This window comes from Magnolia sinica, chromosome 3 (assembly GCF_029962835.1).
Source record: "Magnolia sinica isolate HGM2019 chromosome 3, MsV1, whole genome shotgun sequence".
Classification (NCBI taxonomy): Eukaryota; Viridiplantae; Streptophyta; class Magnoliopsida; order Magnoliales; family Magnoliaceae; genus Magnolia; species Magnolia sinica.
This window is the reverse complement of record NC_080575.1, coordinates 115,945,455-115,965,814: the sequence shown is the minus strand read 5'-3', so window position 1 is coordinate 115,965,814 and position 20,360 is coordinate 115,945,455. Positions and strand designations below refer to the sequence as shown.

General features: G+C 40.8%; 1 protein-coding gene across 3 annotated transcripts; it reads left to right on the top strand.

Annotated features, from left to right (window-relative positions):
- Positions 1-6,823: 6,823 nt before the first annotated feature.
- Positions 6,824-20,032, top strand: LOC131240873 (uncharacterized). 3 transcript variants are annotated; one of them, XM_058239386.1, is made up of 11 exons: positions 6,824-6,971; positions 7,217-7,331; positions 13,140-13,312; positions 13,518-13,909; positions 14,027-14,111; positions 14,616-14,965; positions 15,096-15,541; positions 15,851-16,028; positions 19,013-19,174; positions 19,278-19,366; positions 19,491-20,032. In XM_058239386.1, exons 2-11 carry the CDS (start codon positions 7,219-7,221, stop codon positions 19,645-19,647), a joined length of 2,145 nt encoding a protein of 714 aa, XP_058095369.1. In that variant the 5' UTR covers positions 6,824-6,971; positions 7,217-7,218; the 3' UTR covers positions 19,648-20,032. The 3 variants fall into 3 exon arrangements, with proteins under 3 accessions (XP_058095369.1, XP_058095368.1, XP_058095371.1); XM_058239385.1 differs by having other exon boundaries at positions 6,834-7,033; XM_058239388.1 differs by having other exon boundaries at positions 6,834-7,331; positions 14,616-14,684; positions 14,859-14,965.
- Positions 20,033-20,360: the final 328 nt, after the last annotated feature.

Below are 20,360 nucleotides of genomic sequence, written 5' to 3'. Positions count from 1 at the left end.
TCAAAATATAAAATATCAAAAGTGATGGTCCGCTATAAGTATAAGCCCTGAAGCCCCGCCGATCAGAACGGTCTATAGAAACCCGCCTGAATACTGCATATATGAGAATGCCTCCTCATCATCCTCAAAATTCGGCTCCGCATCGCAGACTGTGCCATCATCTAAAACTACAACATGGTCTGGTTGGTGTTTAAAACACGACCCCGTAACGTGGGAGTGAGTGATCAACTCAGTGGAACAATAAAGCAAAAGTTAACATGTTATCAATTCAGTCAAGTAGTAATGTTAACGCAATACAACAATCAGGTCCTAAGTACTCTTGTTAATAAAAGAATGATATGAAATAATGATGCATGCCCCCGCCTGCGCTCCCTCAGCGACTTCATCTCACGATCGCGCATGAAACACTTCCTCAGTGCTTGACCTGCTACGCCAAACGCACACGTAATACGGTGCATGAGCGTGATTACCAAGTTCTTATTAGTCCTTTTCATACAGCAGGATTGGGAAGCTAAGGTACCTCCCTTATATCATTTCTCAAACGATGATTCATTCTAGGGTCGTCAGTCCTAGCGAGTCTCATACGATGTTGCGGTTCTAAGTCACTACAAAGGGCTCATCACCTGATCAGTGTATGCCTAGTTTATACTCTAGTTGCTACGAAAAGACTTGTCGCCTCTGCGTAGTATTAAAGTATGCTTGAGGTCACTACGAATGGCTCATCACCTAGACGTAGGCCGACAGCTCGAATACAGTGTCCCATACCACCGTATTCGGCTCACGAGTTTGGGTTGCTCATTGATCACTACGAGGAGGCTCGTCACCCTAGCGTAGGCCGACAGCTCGACCACGGTGTCCCATACCACCACGCCCGGCTTATGAGTCTTAGCGGATCGAGGTACCAAGGTTAAAGGAGTTTTCACTGGTGAGTTTGGTACCTTATATTCAAGCAGTAGCGTCCATACATGGTAAACATACATCGGGTCAATCGGGTTACTTGACGAGCTCGACTGGTACGAGCGCACGTTGACTTGATTGACACGGAGTGCGTAAGAATTCTGCGTGGCCTAACCACTGTCGTCAAACGACGTACGACTCGGATTCGTCGAACGTATCCATCGTGGCTAAATCAATTCAGCCACCTATCGTAAATCATTACCGATTGCCTGGACTACATCGTAGCCCTACTCACATTCCAAACAATCGCACTCATATATAATAATCCAAAACAACATGTGACAACCAGTGTAAATATAAATCTTACTTAAGCATTTAAACAACCACATCATACACATGTTATCACGCATAAGCATCTCATCTATAATCACATAGTAATAAGATAGGCTTCACACAGGAAACTGTAACTACGTATGAGGGGACCGAAAATCCTATCGCAACGCCCTCATTAGATACATTACATCAAACATTTTCTCATTCAGACATTTTATCAAACACTTAGACTACACATATTACATACATGTAATATATTAGTTATAACATATATTATAGCAAATCTTTCCATATAGGAGTTGTCATACGTACAACAATCAAGTATTCCCAATCAGAAATCATGGCAAGCACAAATCATAATTCCATACTCATTCGGACATTTCAACAACATACATGGAATGCATTTAAAATCAATATAGTTCACATATATGTGTATTATACGGAAACCTTCGTATCTAAGCACATGTGATAGCAATCAAGCTAGTCATAAATCATTACTGACATTGAAAGTCTTGAAAGTTATAACCTAAACATTTTTAGTCCACACCTTACGCCGGTAAACAAGTATCGAACTTAGTTTGTATATCGAGTCTTTATCTACGGCACAACGACAACCTATAATACGAAATAGGTTAGCTATTTCATCACTTACACGATTTGAAACCCTAAAACAGGTTAAGGTTAGGTTTTTCTTACCTAAGAACAGCGTCGGAATCGTTGGAATAGCGATACAGAAATCGTGGTTAAGCACGTGGAGCGTCAGGGAAAGATTCCGACAACTAACTCTCACTCTCACTCATTTCTCCTCACTTTCTCCTTCTCTTTTCTTTCTCTTTTCTTCCTAGGGTTTATAAATTCATATGTGGTGAGAGAGAAGTGGGTTTAGGCCTTTATATAGGCCTAGGTCTGATGGAAATGGCCCCAAGGCCAAGGTATACTTAGGTTCTATCTAAAGAGCGTCTGTTTCAGTCTAACGGAGCACTTCTGGAGGCCCATTTTCTACGTGCGGTCGGACTTAAGCTCCCTGACATTGAATTTAGGTCAAGCTGAGTTTTCGGTCCAATCAAATTTACAGATCGATCGTGGCGGACCAATTTCAGTTTGACGGTCACCGGTACTCGATCAGAGTCACCAGTGCACTAACATGTGTTGGACATTTCCCCTGATCTGAGAGTGTAATTTGGTCAGATTCTGATGGTCTGAATTCTTATATTTGGACCTGCAAGTGAACGACTCAGTTTACTTAAGTTCGGATTTATTTCTTAAAGGTATTCGCGTTTCTCACATACTTCGCTCTAGGCTCAAGTTGTGCGTTTCTAAATACTATTAGGACTTGATTTCTGGGATGGTTGTCAAGTCCAATAGGCAGTTACATTTGTATAGTTTCATAGTTATCGGACTTTCGAGATGCGGTCTAGGTCCGATACGGAGTTTCGATGTGCTCTCGAGAGCAACCGGGACTTGAGATTGATCTTACGTTTTAAGGTAATGTGGCGGTAATGATTCTGCACGGTTTGGGTCTTACAGATCATATTTAAAGTGATTAGTACTAATTTCACAGATAAGCTAGTTTAACATTAGTTAATTCCCGCATAATTTCTAAAAGATTTGGTCCTGTGTGATTTCTGCCTAAGGTGGTACTCGGGTCTTTGCACGGATTTTTTCGAGACGTTAAATATTCGTCACAGGGCTTTGAATTCGTCGATTGCTCGGTCGGTATTCTAGGAGTGACGCTAAATAATCGTCGAACCACTCCTAGGTGCGGACCATTACCTTTAAGTTGCCAATTATCAAACTTATGTCGCAAATAATGATTGTGTAGTGAAACCGTTAATTGCATGCTCACTAGTGACTCATCCTTAGTCTTATTGTCCTCCATAAAGTACAAATTCCACTTATGGCTGCCAATCATTGATTGCATGCTATAATAGATTGGATTCACTGAAATTCCATGCCCATATACTCCACATTTTTCCCTTAATACATGTGCGTAATTATCTTGTTGCTGTAAAATTTGCGATGATTGCATAATGCACTTGCATGCCTATTTATTTGCTTATATTAGCTAGAATACCCCGAAATACTAATGAGTTTGGTTGCCTAATCCTGAATAGAATTGTTATGGCATGCTATTGAATTTTAGCCTATTAGTCAATTGGATTAGCCAACAAATTGAAAATTTTCACAAGGGCAGCCCTACCGGGTCAGCTGCCTTGAGCAAATCCGACTGACCTAGGTCAAAGACAGACAACCGACAGTAGTTGGATTATACGGGATGCTTGCACCCACTGTTGGTTGCGTCGTAGTTCGTCTGAGTAAGCCGAATTAGTCCATTAGTTGCCCAGCCAGGTGTGTTCACCATGTATGATCATGCTTGTTTGAACCCGGGACACCCCACGCCCTTGGAACGCCCACTTACAATAACTTATTATATAATCCACAAGTCTCGAGAGTCGGGCATGATGGTATGAGACACTATGCTTGAGCTGTCAGCCTACGCTGGGGTGACGAGCCTCCCCGTAGTGACAGCGAGCAATCCAGTTTACAAACCCGCCTTTCGTATGAGTTCAGCTGGGAGTTACGAACCCAAACAGATCGAGGATTGCAGGCATGAGGCCGCTACGGCCGCCCTGGGCCTCACGATCGGATTAGGGTATTGATTTCGTGAGAGTGCTCAGTTTCCTGAATATTGCTGAACGAACGGACTTAGCTAAACACTCGGCTAACATGACCATTATTGCATTGCACTAGCTAGATGCGACGACTCAACAATTGAGGTCGCGTGATGAGGGAATGTTGGTCATTTGCAAATGTGAAGATGGAGTTGTTATGAGGGAGTGTTGGATGGCGAAGGCATGCATCATATCATGAGAGCATGCACGTGTATTAACAAAGGTATCTAGAGATTGTATGCTTAAATTGCTTTTCATTAATTGTGCATATGAATTTGATAACCTGTGTAACTTAATGTTAATGGAACCACTAAGTTGATCACTCACTTCCACTATATGACGGTATTTTAAAACAATAACCAGACCCTATCTTAAATGCAGGTATCATATAGTCCAACGCGCTGGATGAGGCGTCTATAGACTCAAAGGAGGAGCTCTCGTATTTTCAGCTCTTAGGCGGGTCTCTATAGTTCGCCTTAGGGCCAACGATAGGGCTACAGGGTAGAGACATTTTATACATTTTTGGACTATGTATTTTTGCTGGGACACATCCTTTTATAGTCAAGTTTTGAGGTTTAAGTTATGTTTATTTCTGCATTCTTATATGATCCACTTAATTCCTTGAATGTTCATGCAACAACTAAATGAACTCAAATCACCCGCTTTCGCAAGGCATAAGTGACACTCAAAAATTCAGGAATCGGGTCTCACACGACCCCCGAAATTCAGCACGTTACAGTGAGACCTACCATAATGTTTGTGAGAAATTCACCAGATCCATTTAATCCATCACCTCTTTTTAGCAATAAATAAAAAAGGAGACAGATCCAAAATTCAAGGGGTCACATAACAAGAAACAACAGGGAGAGAAATGCTTATCTTTGCAATTATGAGGTCCAACGTGATGTTTATATGCCATCCAAACTATTCATAAGGCCCCTTTCACTTAGATAAAGCGGGATCGATAATTTGGGCAGAACAATATGAATAAAGTGTGTGCTGTGTGTACAATTCTCAGTGCGTGCATACCTACCATGCATCCCACACTGACCGAGTATTAAACTTTGCAGCTTGTGGGTCGTTTGGATGCCTGTAGGGTCCATAAGTAGGAATATACTTATAGGTAATCAGATTATAAGGGTTGTTTTGATGGGTATATTTGCATGCAATCGGATTACAGGCTATAATCCAATTAGGACTTTTAGTGTAATATGAAGCATGAGAAAAAAGTTATGTTTCAAATTATAAGTAAAGGGATTTCGAGCAATAACTATGGTAAAAAAAAAAAATCAACGTAAGGAGAGTTGCGGATCATCTTCCAACGATTACAAATACCCAAAACAAAAGAAGAAGATAAAAAATAATAAAAGAAGACAAACCTCTCACTATCGCCGTGTTATTGTTGGTAGGGTTGAAACTTCTCGTATGTTGGTATGTTTTCAAACCTTAGTGCTATGTTTGAATTAGTGGGCCCACTTTTGTGGTCCACCAAGTGATTTATTTATCCTAAAAATTGATTATAGGTTTTATTGAGCTGGGCTTACCCTAATGATCTATCTTACATAAAAACTGTCTTTTAATTATTTTTAAAGAATTTACCATTCTCAGCTTTGTTATGCATGAATATGTAAATACCAATTATAAATCGATTTCAAGTTATCACAACTGTTCTCCTATAATTAAATTACAGTTTAAAGCCTTAAAGCTAAATAAAACCGCATGTAAACACTTTACGACTATAATTAGATCACTTATAATTGAATTATTACTCAATGACTTTACAAACTTCCAAACTACTCCTTTCTTAGGCATACATGCCTTGGAATAAGGCTCATGTAGACGCCATACATATGTCAACATGGCGGCCGGATCTGATCCATTCATCAGGTTGGTACGACCATTTACATGATTTCCTAAAAAAAATTTGGCCCACTCATTATATGAGCCCAATATTAAAAACAGGTGGATACATAGACGCAAATTCATTGCTAAAGGCTTTCACAGGAACTTCCCATGACAGGAAGCTAGGTGGGCCACCACAATGTTAAGACTCAACCAAAAAATGAGGTTGATCCAAAACTCAAATGGACCAAAGACATGGTCCATTAGAAAACTTCAGCCAGCTACATATTAATTTTGCAAAGTGTAGCCCACGTGACCCGTGGATAAACTTGACTATTATGCCCGTGCATCAATACTAGAGGTGTACACAAGTCAAACCAAGTTGAGCTTGGCACAACTCGACTTAGCTTGGCCACTAGTTGACCCTAGCTTGAACTTAGTTTGACTTGGCCCTCGAGCTTGACTGGCCAGTTTGGCTTGATTCGGTCAGCAACTCGAGTAGATCCGGCTGAGTTCGAGCTAAGATTGAGCCAAGTTCACCTATGTAACATTTTCACAAATACATGAATTGACCCTTCAAATTCTCACCATATGTCAAACAATATCAACAGTTTTACAGGTATTTCAACAAACACCTTGTAGGCAACATCAAAATCAAGTAAAGAAGTTATTTTTTTTCGTACACATACCTTCCTTGCCACCAATTGACACTTTGTTGAGTCATTTCATCAAATACGTGATGAGCAATATTAATATCAAAAAAAGTAACCGAGTCACTGTACTAGTTCGATCCAAGTCGGTTTGAGCTGGGCAAGCTCAGTTTGGAATATTTCAAGCTAAGAAAAATCGGCTCCGGTCGGCTCGATCTCAGCTTCGAACCAGGTCCCATTGAGTTTTTTCGAGTCGAGTCGTGCGAGCTAACCGAGCTAACTCGGTTCGTGAACAGCCCTGCCTAAATAGTGATGCCGTTCTAACTGATGGACTGGATCATGCCACGCTCTCGCACGTGTGGCGGGTACATGAGCTTTTTTGCACACGCGTGTGGGCTCAGCGAAGCTCCCACTATAAATATCCCAAAGGGGGAAAAATAGGCGGCAAAGCAAAGCGTTCGTCTTGAAAACTCTGCTGTAGAAGGAGGCGCCGATTCGTCCTGCTCCGAGGGTTTAGGATATTCACACCAGAACTTCTCGGTTTCATCAACACCGTCGATCATATCACGTGCACCAGGTCCAAACCATCCGAACACTCATCTGAGCCATCGATTCGACTCTACCACCAGGCTGGCCCACGTCTCTTCTTCTCCCTCTCCGTTTCTTTTTTCTGTTCCAGCTTCTCTTCCCATTATTTTCAAGTTCATCAGAGCTCTTCCATTGGAAACAAAACCCGTTCCGTTCTTTCTTGATTTTTCTTCGTCTCATGTTCTGAGAAGGGAATCTGAATTTTTCTGTGGCAATTTTTTCTTGGAATTTCAGAAATGCCACTGATCAAGAACAAGGTCTTTGCTCTTGCGGAGCCCCCGGAGGATCTGCGGCCCGAGGAGCGCGTTTGGCAAGTCCGTTTCACGAAAGAAATATTTCGGAGCTACGAGTATCCTTTTGATTTTGATTTTTTCTTCTGCCGTTTGAATTTCATTCCGTTCGATTGTAGATCTTCACGTTTATTAGCATGCATTGTGGATAATTGTTTTAGAGGATGATAGTTGTCTATGATTCTTTTGTTGCATGGTGCTTTGTATGCGAGTTCCGTGGGGAAATGTGGTGGACGTGTATGGGATCAGGTCGACTCATCTGGTGGGCCACTCCGCATGCTCATCGTGGCCTGGAAATCAGGTTGATTGGACAATCAAAAGTGCTTGACTGGAACGGGCAGGAAATGGGTGGTGATCATTTCTTTCATCAGATCAAGTGGTTAATATTGTCCAACTGGACTGTTTTTAGGGCCAGGGCACGCATATGGTGGGGCTGTGACTGTGAGTGATGCTTATCTTGCATGTGTGTTCCAAATGTCAAATGGAACTCTCATGCCAAACTCCCAGATTAGGATTGAAGCATTGTAATGCTAGCAGACACTATTATGGTACACTATTATGCTTTTTGAACTCCAAAGACATTTTGACGGATCTTCTTTGAAAGTTTTTTTCAGCATGTGTGAGGAATGAGAACTGTTATCTAGCTATCACACATGGGCCATGTCCTGAAGTGATCAGGTGTTCATCCTGTAGGACAAAGTTGGCTAGCTTTCCCCACAAACACGATAGCCACTGCCCCTTTCATGTCCATTTGCATCGTATGCCTGGGCATTCCCTCTTTTGGGAGTAGATTGATGTGCATTGCACAGAACAGTAGTAAGATCAGGACGGTCATGCACAAAGTGGAGAAAGCAGATGAGCTGAAACTTGCCTTATGCGGTTCTTTTTCTTTTCATGCCTTCCCTAACTCACAATGGTATAGTTCCTGGGAAAAAAAAAGACCAAGAAAAAGGCAACGGATTCTGATTTAGGGTTTTGTAGTAATGATTAGTGAGTATCATTTTTACACTGGATTAGTTCTTTCTATACTTGTATTTATTTGTGATATTTTCACGTATGTGCCTAATGAGCTTGTCTAGCATTGCATGCTAGAACCTTAGCGTTTTGAATTCTCTCATCGGATAATGTATGATAATAAGGCTAAAGTGCAGAGCTGGACTTGATTGTGTTGGCATGTGGTATTCATAGATATGTGTAAGTAGGCTCCTTGCTATTGCCTACAGCCAACTCCTTGAGCATTCCCATTCTGTGCGTATCTGTTCTTAGTGGCTCGTCTGGCATTAATGCTTTAGAAATGATTTGTTCACACATTCCCCTGTGGTAGCGAGGTAGTTGTGCTAGGATGCAATGTCAGGCCTATGTTGTCATGTGAATATTGCTAACAGTCGTGAATTGATGGGTTATCTTGCATATTGTATGACCAACTATTCCAACATGACTCGTAATGTGTCTGGGGCTTCTTGCTTAGTGGTTTGCTTGGCAACTGCCCCTCCATGGCCTCCTTTGCCTACTTGCTAGAGTTGGACATGAAGGTTAACTTGATCGACTTAGCTCGACTCGGCTTAGATCGAAAGCTCCAATCGAGCCGAGTTTAACCTTTTTTTTATTTTTTTTATTTTTTTATTTAGTTCGAAAAAATTTCAAGCCAAGCTCGAGCTAACCTGAGCTCGACTCGATTTGGCCTATATACATTTAAAATTAAAATTAAATTTTATATATATATATATATATATATATATATATATATATATATATATATATATATATATATATATATATATATATCGCCCTCGTTCCTTTCAGCAGACTGCTGCCTTAGCCGACCCAACCAGCCCTTCCTCCCTCTCAAACCCCCTTTCCTTTTTTTGCCCAAGCTGACCCAACTGACCCTCTCTCTCTCTCTCTCTCTCTCTCTCTCCCCGTCCGTCCTTCCCTCTCCAAGCAGTCGGCCTTCCTTCTCTGTTTGAGCACTTGACCATCCTTGTGCTCGGCCATCCCTTTTTGAGCACTTGATCGAGCATTCAAGCTTCCTTATCCTGTTTTTCGTCTCTATCCAAGCACTTGAGCTGATCTCTCTCTCTCTCTCTCTCTCTATTTGGGCTCTCAAACTCAGCTTGAAAGCTCGAACTTGGCTCAAGATGTTGACCGAACTAAGCCGAGTTGGCTAGTCAGGCTTGAGGACCGAGCCGTGCTGAACTTGAGTTGAGGTAGGCTGTTGGCCGAACTGAGCCCAGCTGTGCCAAGCTCGACTCGGTGTCCAGCTCTGCTGCTTGCCCTTTGGGACTTGCTGGTTGGGAGGACCATGCTTGTATGTGAGTGGCGTCAATGTGAACCTTGCCAATGGTGTTTCCAAGAGTGCAGGTAAAAGAGGGAGGTTGATTTCCAGTGAACATCTAAGTTTAAGTTGTAAGACATTGCCAATCCAACCCAAATTGCTCAGAGAAAGGCCAAGATGATGATGATTCTTGGATATGTGCTGTGGTATGTTTAGGTAAATTTTGCCACCTTCGGAACAAAGTATCTACTAACTTTTGTGTACTTTTGATTTATATATTTGGTAAATAATGAGGAACAAATTGAAACAAAATGTGATAATTGTAAGTCCGGTAGCAAGGAAAAATAAGTTGTGATTTAATGTTTAAAAAAAAGGTTGTGATTTTGAATTTCTACTGTTATTAGAATTTTGAGAAATTATTAACTGGGACTCTTTTGTGTTGTATTGGAGAGAACATTTCGGTACTTAGATGAGTATTATTTCATGATTTTTGGAAATTCTACTAAGAGTTGAAATCCTCAAAGAGAAAGTCGAGTCCGTACATAGATCAGAAGCTTGACAATGAAGTCTTTTAAAGGGACTTAATTGTTAACTAAACTGGCTTAACAGCAAAACCAATCCATGCACGTATGCAATCAAAATAAGTTACAGAGGCAACCAAAATGAGTGACTTAGTGATTATTTTTTATGAATGAATGGGGATTATTGCACCTAAATAAAAGGAAGACTACACAACAACTCATTCAACTTTTGCACTATCATGCATAAGGTTTAAAGATAAAATCACATTCAAACTATTCTTTTGGGAGTATAATGAACTGGTCATCTTTAAAATAAAAAATCACATTTCTACTTCCTCACAAGTGTACTTGGTTGCTCACCTATAAGGTTGGGAGATTTTCCAAGTTCAAGTGTCTATAACCTTGCCCATTACAAACACCAACATGGCTTATGTATGTGAGATCTTAGCTTTCTTTTAGGTGGACCACAATTTCATCATTGCCATCATCGTCCAAGTATTATCCCAACTAATTGACGTTGGCTACATGAATCTTTTTCCGACATCTGGCTTCATCAAGGGCCATAACTTAAATTAGGCTATACGTCATCAAGTCTTTTCTTACCACTTTCACCCATCCTTTTGGATATTCCCCTTGCCCTTTTAGAGCCTTTCATCTGTAGTTTTGTACCAACTCACTCCTAACCAACGCAATTCTTGGCCTTTGTTGTGCATGACCAAACCATCTAAGTTACTATCCTTCATCCTATGATCTCGCATACATGATACATGTGCCACTTGGTTGCTCACCGATAAGGTTGGGAGATTTGCCAAATTCAAGTGTCTATAGCCCTGCCCATCACAAACACCAACATGGCACATGTATGTGAGATCTTAGCTTTCCTTTAGGTGGGTCACAATTTCATCATCACCATCATCATCTAAGCCTTATCCCAACTAATTGGTGTTGGCTGCTTGAATCTTTTTCCAACATGCAACTTCATCAAGGACTATAACTTAAATTAGACTATAGGTCATCAAGTCATTTCTTACTACCTCCACCCACATCCTTTTTGGTAATCCCCTCGCCCTTTTAAAGCCTTTCATTTGTACCAACTCATTCCTAAGTCCTAACCAACATAGTTCTTGCTCTTCGCTGCACATGACCAAACCATCTAAGTTACTGTCCTTCATCTTATTATCTCTTAAATTTGCTCTTCATTCATTTCTAATCCTATCCCCGTCTTGCCACTTGTCCATCTCAACATCCTCGTTTCAGATAAACTCATCCTATGAAAATGTTGTTCTTTAACTGCCAACATTTTGTAAAGCATGGCTGGTCTTATAGCCATCTTAAAAATTTCCCTTTCAGTTCGAGTCATACACTATGATCACATAAAACTCCAAATGCACATCTCCATTTCTTCAACCCCGCTTGAATTCTATGGGCAACATACTTCTCAGTCTCTCCACTCTAATGAATTATTGACCCAAGATATCAAAAGTGGTCATTTTGGTAAATTTCTTGGTTAGCAATCTTAAATTATTCCTCGTTCCTGCCCTATTACTAAAATTGCATTCAATATACTTTGTTTTAGTTTGACTAATTTTAAATCCTTCAGATTCTAAAGTTCTCTATAAATCTAACTCTGCATTTACACCTCCCTCGCCTGTTAGTCAAAACAATGTCATCTGCAAACAACATATACCATAGGATCATGTTTATGGCTAAGGCAATTCGATAAGTATTCCTTTTGTTTTACACATTGTGGCCCACTGGAGTGGAATGACCTGATTTTTTTAGTACGAAGGTCCAGTCCATGTGGCAACCTGATGGAAAGCTTGATCTCGCACATGCGTAATACATTGGCACATGTGCTTGTATGTGGATTAGCATGGCCCAATATATCTGTGGGTCAGTAAACCTCTGAGGTTGAATCGTAGGCTTGGAATTTCTAATCTTCATGGGAAATGGGAGTTATGTTTATTGGGCATTATATGCTATGCTTTGTATTAAGTAATTGTACATGTAGAAAATAGAAGCAAAAGAGTAAGCATGCTTGTGAGTATCTTATATTAAGAAAGAGTCAAGCCACTCTATGAACAAGTTATCTTTGTCAGATCACAACGCCATTCATTCCGATTGATTTGCAGCCAGCTGCCATTTTGTTTTTGTAAGATCTCTATTTCATGAACTTGGAGGGCCTTTTAACTAGTGGTAAATGGTTTGAGTACATTCCCTGCATGAGTGGTGCCTTGATGGGATTATGGGTGTACATTTTTATCTTTCTTCTATTCTGTGGGTATTGTATGCCTTTTTCACTTTATAAGGGGTATAAAAGCTTTGACTTTATGAATTATATAATTTGATCTCTGGCAATAAGAAAATTTCTACACTTTCATGGTTCGAGAGCCTGTTTCAGCTTCAAGTGCTCCACACTCAGTGGCCATGTAGAAATCTTTGGGCATGGCTTAATACATGAATGCACAAGACACTCATATATACTTGTTTTTGCCATGCATATGAATCTGAAAAATAAAAATAAAAATAATGAAAGAGTTACTAAAAATTCATTACTTAAAGATAGGAAGAGAAGTCCCAAAATGCAGTGAGGGATGATCAAGCCCTACAAAGGCAAGAGGACCTACAGAGATGCATGGGCCCATATCCTGCCGTGTCAACAAAATGTTTAGCTTATAAGATATGGCACCAGTCTCTCTTATGTCCTTAGCATACGCCTCAGGGGCACTGGAAACATAAATAAACCATGATAAAAAACCCTGGTTATCAATAGATGCACTGATGACCATCGAGGAAAAATGGGCCTGAATAAGCTTCATTGTCTCTCTAACGGCCAAACCCAAGCCCTCTCTTTACCATTCACAGCCTTTGGACTGGAGAAAGCAGCTACCACACTCCCCTGTAGGCTCACAAGGAGGCCCCCAATGCCTGCCCTACTCTCACTTAATCCATTGGAAGTTTGTGTGTCGATAGTAGAAAGCTCCTTCAGTGCTTTGAATTATCACACGTAGAACGGCTGGTTAGTGCTGCTAAGCTGGTTTCATAAGACTAGTTCCTTAACTTGAAAAAAGAGAGTACTTGCAACGGGTAAACTTGTATCGTCAGAGAGTGTGGAAGTGTAAGGTTACAGGAAAGATCCATTTAACTTATGAAGAAGCATTGGTCTCAGAGCATCAAGCAAGTGAGAGAATTCAACAATTCCCCAAAGAATTCATGGAACATGTGCTGCGTACAGTCCAATTCAGTAAGGATCCAACATTTTGCATTACAATGGCTTCTATTTTGAAGGAACTTGTACTTGTGATACTATCTATGAGAACCTCACCCAATCTATAACCAAATCCACACTCATTGTATTTCAAATATTCAATAAACTATATAGATTTGAACTTTTTGGTCCTTTTTCCATGCAAATTTCATGATTATTTGAGGAATCTGCTGATTTGTAGGCACCCTAAACCTACATGAACTGGTAAAAATGGTGTATGAAAAGTTAAAAGACTCTTTTATAGAAGGCGAAGAGTTGCACGGAAGAAACGGGAATTCTGTTCGCCCATGCAAAATTTTGAAGATTTTAACCAGTGACGGAGGTTGCTCTTACAGATTGGGACGGCTTGATAAAACTGGGAAAGCGGTCAGTACATCTACTGAGGATTCCAAGAATTTGATGCGGAAGAAACTTCCCTTCGGTAGAGATCTACTAAAATTATTTATAAGGGAATCAACTTCTCAGAATGATCCATGGGTGGTCTATGATAAATTGGCAATGGAGCACGGGATCTCTACAGAACCACCTGAGGAATTGAGAGAAAAGATAGCCAGAAAACTCAAAACGTCTGAGGTTTGTATCTGGACAGTGCCCAACAAATTGGTTGAGCTTATTGGCATTTGAAGATCAAAGAAGTGCTTCCTTACTCAATGATGGTAGTTCTAATGTTTCCACCTGTTTCATGCCCAGGAGCTTAAAAACAAGAAAGCCGGTGAGAACAAAAGGACAAGGATGGAAAATGATGACTTGGCTATGGCAAAGAGAACAAAGACAGGTTTATATTCTAAGTTGTTTATTTATTGAGCCTATTTGCTGTGGAGGAATTATTTTATCATCTACCAGTGGATATGCTTATCATCCTAAGTGTTTTGGTTTGCACAAGTGGGTCCATGGTTCAGTGATCCAAATCAATGGTCTATGGGACCCACCATGGATGGACCATGCCCCAAAAATATCCTCGACAGGGCAATCCCACCCCTTCTATAGGTGGCCAGCAAATAGATGGTAAGAAATGAAATACGTCAGTCCAATTCATATGAGGAAAAAATGTGAATGGTTGGATGTCTATGATGTGGAATCTGGAGCACTGTTGGGGGGTGTAATCCATCCATGTCGAGGCCCCTCAGATTAACAGTCTAGATCGCTGAACCATTAATCCACTTGCACAGAATGAAAACCTGAGGTCCTATGCATATCCTTGGGCTAATGTTACATAATTCACCTTTGTTAAATTAGTGCTTTGCTGCCTCTACATGTTGGTGCCTTCTTCTTTTTTCAGGACAGTTAAGCCAAGCCACAGAAGCTGTGAAGCTTAAATACCCCATTGATGACTTACTAGTGAAGCCAAGTAAAGATGATCCTGTCTTTTCCGAACGTCCCGTGCCTTCCACCAATTTTATTGTTCCTGTGGATTATGTAGGAGACCTTTTAATGGTTTGGGATTTCTGCTCATCTTTTGGCAAGCTTTTGCGCTTGTCACCATTCTCTTTTGAAAAGTTTGAAAATGCTATTGTTTATGAAGGTCCTTCAAACCTCATTGTGGAAATACACACTTCGATTCTTAATCTGCTTGTTAATGATCGTGGAGAGTATTATTCTTTTATCCAAAAAAGGGAGAGGAAAGAAATGGTAATTAGAATAATTTAAACATTTCCTTTATATTCAATTTATATTATCAAAACTCATTCCTCTGAAGATCTGCCCTGTTCTTGAAGAGGTTATCATCTTGATTCTCCTGTTGGTGGTTGTAACATGCCAGGTCACATCTATGAAATGGGTGGAGTATTTATGTGACTTTCTGGAGTTGGAAACAGAACTCAATTCTGCAGCTCACCTGGCAAAGATTAAACATGGGCTCTACTACATGCTTGGTGTGCATGCCAAACTGGAAATTCTTGGTTGGCTAGTTTATTGGGCTCTTTCAACGGATGTGATTAGAGGACGGTTGGATAAGTACATCGATGAACAGCAGGCTCTTGTGGCTACCAAAAGGGAAGAAGAATTGGAAGAGAAGCGTAAGAAAAGAGAGGAGAAGCAACTGAAAGAAATGAAATCCAGCAACGGTGAGAGTCTGCAGGGAAATAGCGCTTCAGAGAGCTTACAGGCTCTTGAATCTACACACAGCCATGGGCAGCTTAAAGATAGCCTGGAGGACGTCCACATGGAAGCGCACACATCAAACAGAACCTACCACTTAGGAGAGAGGTACTGCACTGATGCATCTTTGTATGCACGTGATATGAATGGATGTGCTTGTGTACTATCTACATGCTTACAGTGGGTACATACACGCATGAGCCTCCATGCACATAATGCATAGGTACATGTGTGCATTTGCATAAAGTATCAATTTTATTTTATTTTTTTCTTGGAAAACATGCTTAGATGCATACAGCAGTTTTGTTGGATATCTATGAACTGAGTTGCTTATTTTGTTAGGTAATTCAACGCAATTATTTTCCTTTTCTTTCTACAGATCATTCATTGCTGTCCTGTATTTGGTTGTTTTTAAAGGGGAAGTAAGCATGATGTTTTAGCATCAAGAAGAGCAATCATGAAGCAAATTTTAGAAGCAAAGGTTGCAATGGAAAGAGAAAAAGAAACAGTGAGGATGGTTGAGCTCAGAAAGCAACAGGATACAAAGAAGGCCAAAGTCAAAGAAGCAAGAGAGAAAAAAGAAAAAGAGCAAAGGGTATGTTTGTAATCCTTGATGTATGTCATCTGATTTTCATTTTATAATCTACTCTTCGAAGGAAAATGCCAAATTTATTTATCTAATTAATTTAAAGAGAACTTTTATGATCATTAGCCCAAGGAAATGGTGCAGGATGCTTGGGTTTTTAGTTTATCCAAGATGGCCCCATGCTACAGTGATCCAGAGTCCCAGACCATTGGACTGTTTTGCCACACTGGGTGGAACATGCCCCAAAAATATCCTTGATAGGATATCCTAACCTTTCAATTTGTTGTCTGCAAATACAGCAAGAAGATGACAGAGCAACATATCCACATCCGACTAAAAAATCCCCAGATTTGTTGGGTCGGGTCTTCCAATCTGTGAGATTTTTGAAGCGTCATCTATCCACAGTGGGTCCTAACAGACCAATGGACCGGATCACTGAACCGTGGGCCGCATTTGTGCATACTGAATACACAAGTATATTGAGCATATCATCAGTTTGGGGATCATGTAGTTCTGCTGATGCAGGACATGGAAAATTAAATATGATATGCTAGATTTCAGGCTTAGATCACACCAATTCAAAAACAATCATACAAATTCCACATCCCACATGAAAATCCAAACATTCAATTAAAGGGGAATCTATGCGGGTCCAAGCCGACACAGGCTAGGACTGGACCAATAAAAATTATAAACCAAACGATGTCAAAGGGAAATAAAATCAACTACTCATGCATAAAAATTAGTCCTTAATCCAAGGGATTCCCTAATTTCAATTCAAGGAACCCTAAGGTGATAAAAAGAGGCAAATCAATTAGGGATCATGTAATCTAGGGTTAGGATTCATGAAAAACGGCTATGAGAGGATAAAAGAAGATAAAAACCTGAACCAAAAGATGATCCCGCGTGTGGACAGCAACAATGGTCCAGATGGACGTGTGTGTGATCCCGGCCGCACGTGTGTGGGGCCCACTATTCAGAAAAAGGCCACCTTGGCCCTGGTCGGCCAGGGATGGACTCCAAAACCTCCAAATTTCAGCTCGATCCGATGTACGGTTTGTGCGTGGTGCTCCGCCGAAGTTTCAGCTCGCCTGCGGGCCGAAATCTGGAAACCTGCTTCAATGAAGAAATCTGATGCAACAAAAGGACAAATTCGAAGTATGGATGGTGGGGGAAGATGGAAAAAAAAGATGATGGAAGATGGGGGTGAATTGGGATCGATGTGGCTTCGCACCACGGTAGTTAGCCCTTCGAAAAGGGAGGGCTTCACACCCACTTTTGAATTCTTCCACAACTCACGAAGAGAGCAGAAAAATAAAGCAGGAATTTTTTTATTAACTTCAATGAATCAAAAGAACTACAAGGGGTGCCTATTTATAGGGAGAACCCTATACCCAAAAACTCGCACCATGTGCGACACCTATTACTTGGCGATGAAGTAAACTAAAATAAAAACCAAATAATAAAATCTAAAGCGTTCACGATGTTCTAAATAATAACAATAAGCAAAACCTAAAATATAAAACCAATCCGACGAGTGGGCCACGATCATGAGATCCCATGGTGGGCTTTTCTTGACTATCGGGCTACTTTTCTGAACCAAAACTTGTCATCTAGCTAGGAGGCCCTCCCTGGACGTCGTCATCGAGGCAGATCGATGGTGGGGTCCTCCATCTATGCACATACGTGCGTAGGGGTGGCGGCGTGAGTGCGCGTGTGCGCGTGATGTCCCCATCATCTGCTCTGGGAAAATGGCTATAGCCATTTGTAACAGCCAAGATCAGATTAATGTAGACAACTGGATCTTTCTTTGAACTAATAATGGTGCAGAATACCTTTTAATGCATTGGACCATACTATATTGTCGAGCTATAGTTGTTGAAGGTTCTAAATGTACCATGTATCTTCCAGCTTAGGGATCTGTCTGGCTGTAGGATAAAAAAATGGTAGTAGGGTTTTGCTAATTCCACATGCATGTGGAGCCATGCCCCTCCACACGCTGGGACTAGTGCCAATATGGAACTTGTGCTAGATCCGAGTTGTGGGAAACAATGCCTAACTATTCTGCCTGACGAATTAGGGTATTTCAGGTGGGCCCCAATGTACTAAGTAGGCCGATGGATGAAGCACTTTTTGTCCGTTAATCCACTTTGTTTTGTATCCTTTGGCCCAGGCCCACCTGAGGTGTGAATTTTTAAGCCAGAGGATGTAAGCAATGTAGCCCACCTAATGGAAGGCTCAGATCTTACGCAAATGTTCCATATTAATGTGTGCTTGCATGCGGATGGGCACAGTTTCCACGCGTGAAATTAACAAACAACGGCAGCATGAATATGTGCTAGCATGGTGTAATCATTACATACACCCATGTCAACAATGCCATTGAGATTTAGCAATGAAACCGTAAGGTTAAAAAGACATTCCATAAAATTTGTTCTCCTTTTCCCTTGTTGACAAATTTACCATTTCCAGTGCTTAACAAAGGAAATATGGACATTGGTGTAGCAATTACACAATGTCAGCATATATTCCTTGTACCATGTTATTTCTCCATGACCAAACAGACTCTCAAATTCCATGGGTGATCGGGGTTTGTTCCTTCAGCTGTATTTACCACATCAAGTTAATTTTAGCTAACATTCTCCTGTTATCCCATGACATGCTCATCTTTACACCTCCGAAGTCTTCAGTTTTTTGTTATCCCATGACATGCTCATTGTTGAATATAGTAAAGCATCACAATTTCCTATTGGTAGGTCCCACTTGGGCGTCTAGCTATTAAAAAATATCTTGAATTCTTAAAAGACTAGTTTCGAGTGCGGCAGAATGCATCATTCTTGTCCCACTACAAATAGTGAACTGCATAAGACTATTTTCTTGGCTCATGGCATGGGATGTACGTAGGGGGGACATTTGCATGCATGAAGTCATCATACATTTGTGGGTGTAGCTGGTTTGAAGTTTTCACTGCCAAATGAATTCATCTGTCACAGCAACAACACTTTGAGCGAGAGATGGAAAAACGCTTCATTCGAACTGATGCTCTAGGAAAGGACAGGGACCACAATCGGTATTGGTTTCTCCACCAGGAAGGGAGGGTATTTATAGAGAGTGCAGATCATAATCAGTGGGGCTTTTATGCTTCCAAGGAAGAGGTATGTTGATGGACGAGGCCAGCTTTTCTTTCATGCAATTTTATGTTTTTTTTTTTTTTTGAACTACAGCATGTGAGCATCCTAACTTTCTATCCTTTTTCAGCTTGATGGATTGATGGGTTCCCTCAATCCAAAGGGCGAGAGAGAATTGGACCTCCACAAGCAACTTCAGAAACACTATCTTAAAATATGGTGAGTTCATTGGCTTTTCAGTGAGTTTCAAGCATTAACTATTACAGCTCACCATCACTTTGGTTTGAGAATGAAAATTTCTCAGTAATCAGTTTTGTGAATTCATTCAATGGGTGATGTACAGTGCTGCGATGCAGAAGAGATCGAAGGAAACAAGGGAAACAGCTCAAAGGTCTGATTCAGACACTGCTGTTTTAAGACGATCTGTTCGTGTTTCTGTGCTGCCAAATGATAATAAGCAGCCACCATTCCTCAGACATGTAAACAAGTGGATGGGTTAACCTTTATTGGGGTGCTGGAGGGTACAAGAGCTGTTGTGATATTGCCCAACCAATTTTATTTGCTGGGACCAGAATCTATCTCATGGACACCACAGCCATTTCTTCTAGCCTTGGGGCTTGATTTCTGCCATGCTAACCTCATAGATATTTTGCTTTCTTGCCTTGTTTTAGTGGGGGCCATTTTGCGTTTATATGATGCTGCACCAGCTTCCGGTATTATTAGATTTGATTGATCAGTATTGGGGGAATTGATCTGTATTTGTTGGGTGAATGATCAAATGGTAATCCATATATGTATGGAATGTAATACTGATGTGGTATAACCGTACAAGTGATAACTGACCACTCTTAGGAGTTACATCTTGGCCACTTGAAATGTTCCTTATCATGTGTTCTAAAATGTGTTTTATAGTAACAGCTACTGGTTCTTGCAAAATGTGTTGTTACATCTGATCGTTTCATGGTGGTGACTTGGGTGTGTTTGGGTGCATTATTGAATCGAATTGCAATTGCTTGTTTCCTCAGGCATACCAAGCCTTCTCAGCTTCAGATTGCAATTGTCGCACCTTCAAGTTGGGACTTCACAGAAATGTTACTGCGTTCTGAAGCTGAGAAACAAACTGCAGCCTTTACTTGGTTCACTTGGCACATACCTGGAATTAGACAGATCATCAGAAGCAAGGTGGCACAACTGATTTAGATTCACCGCATTT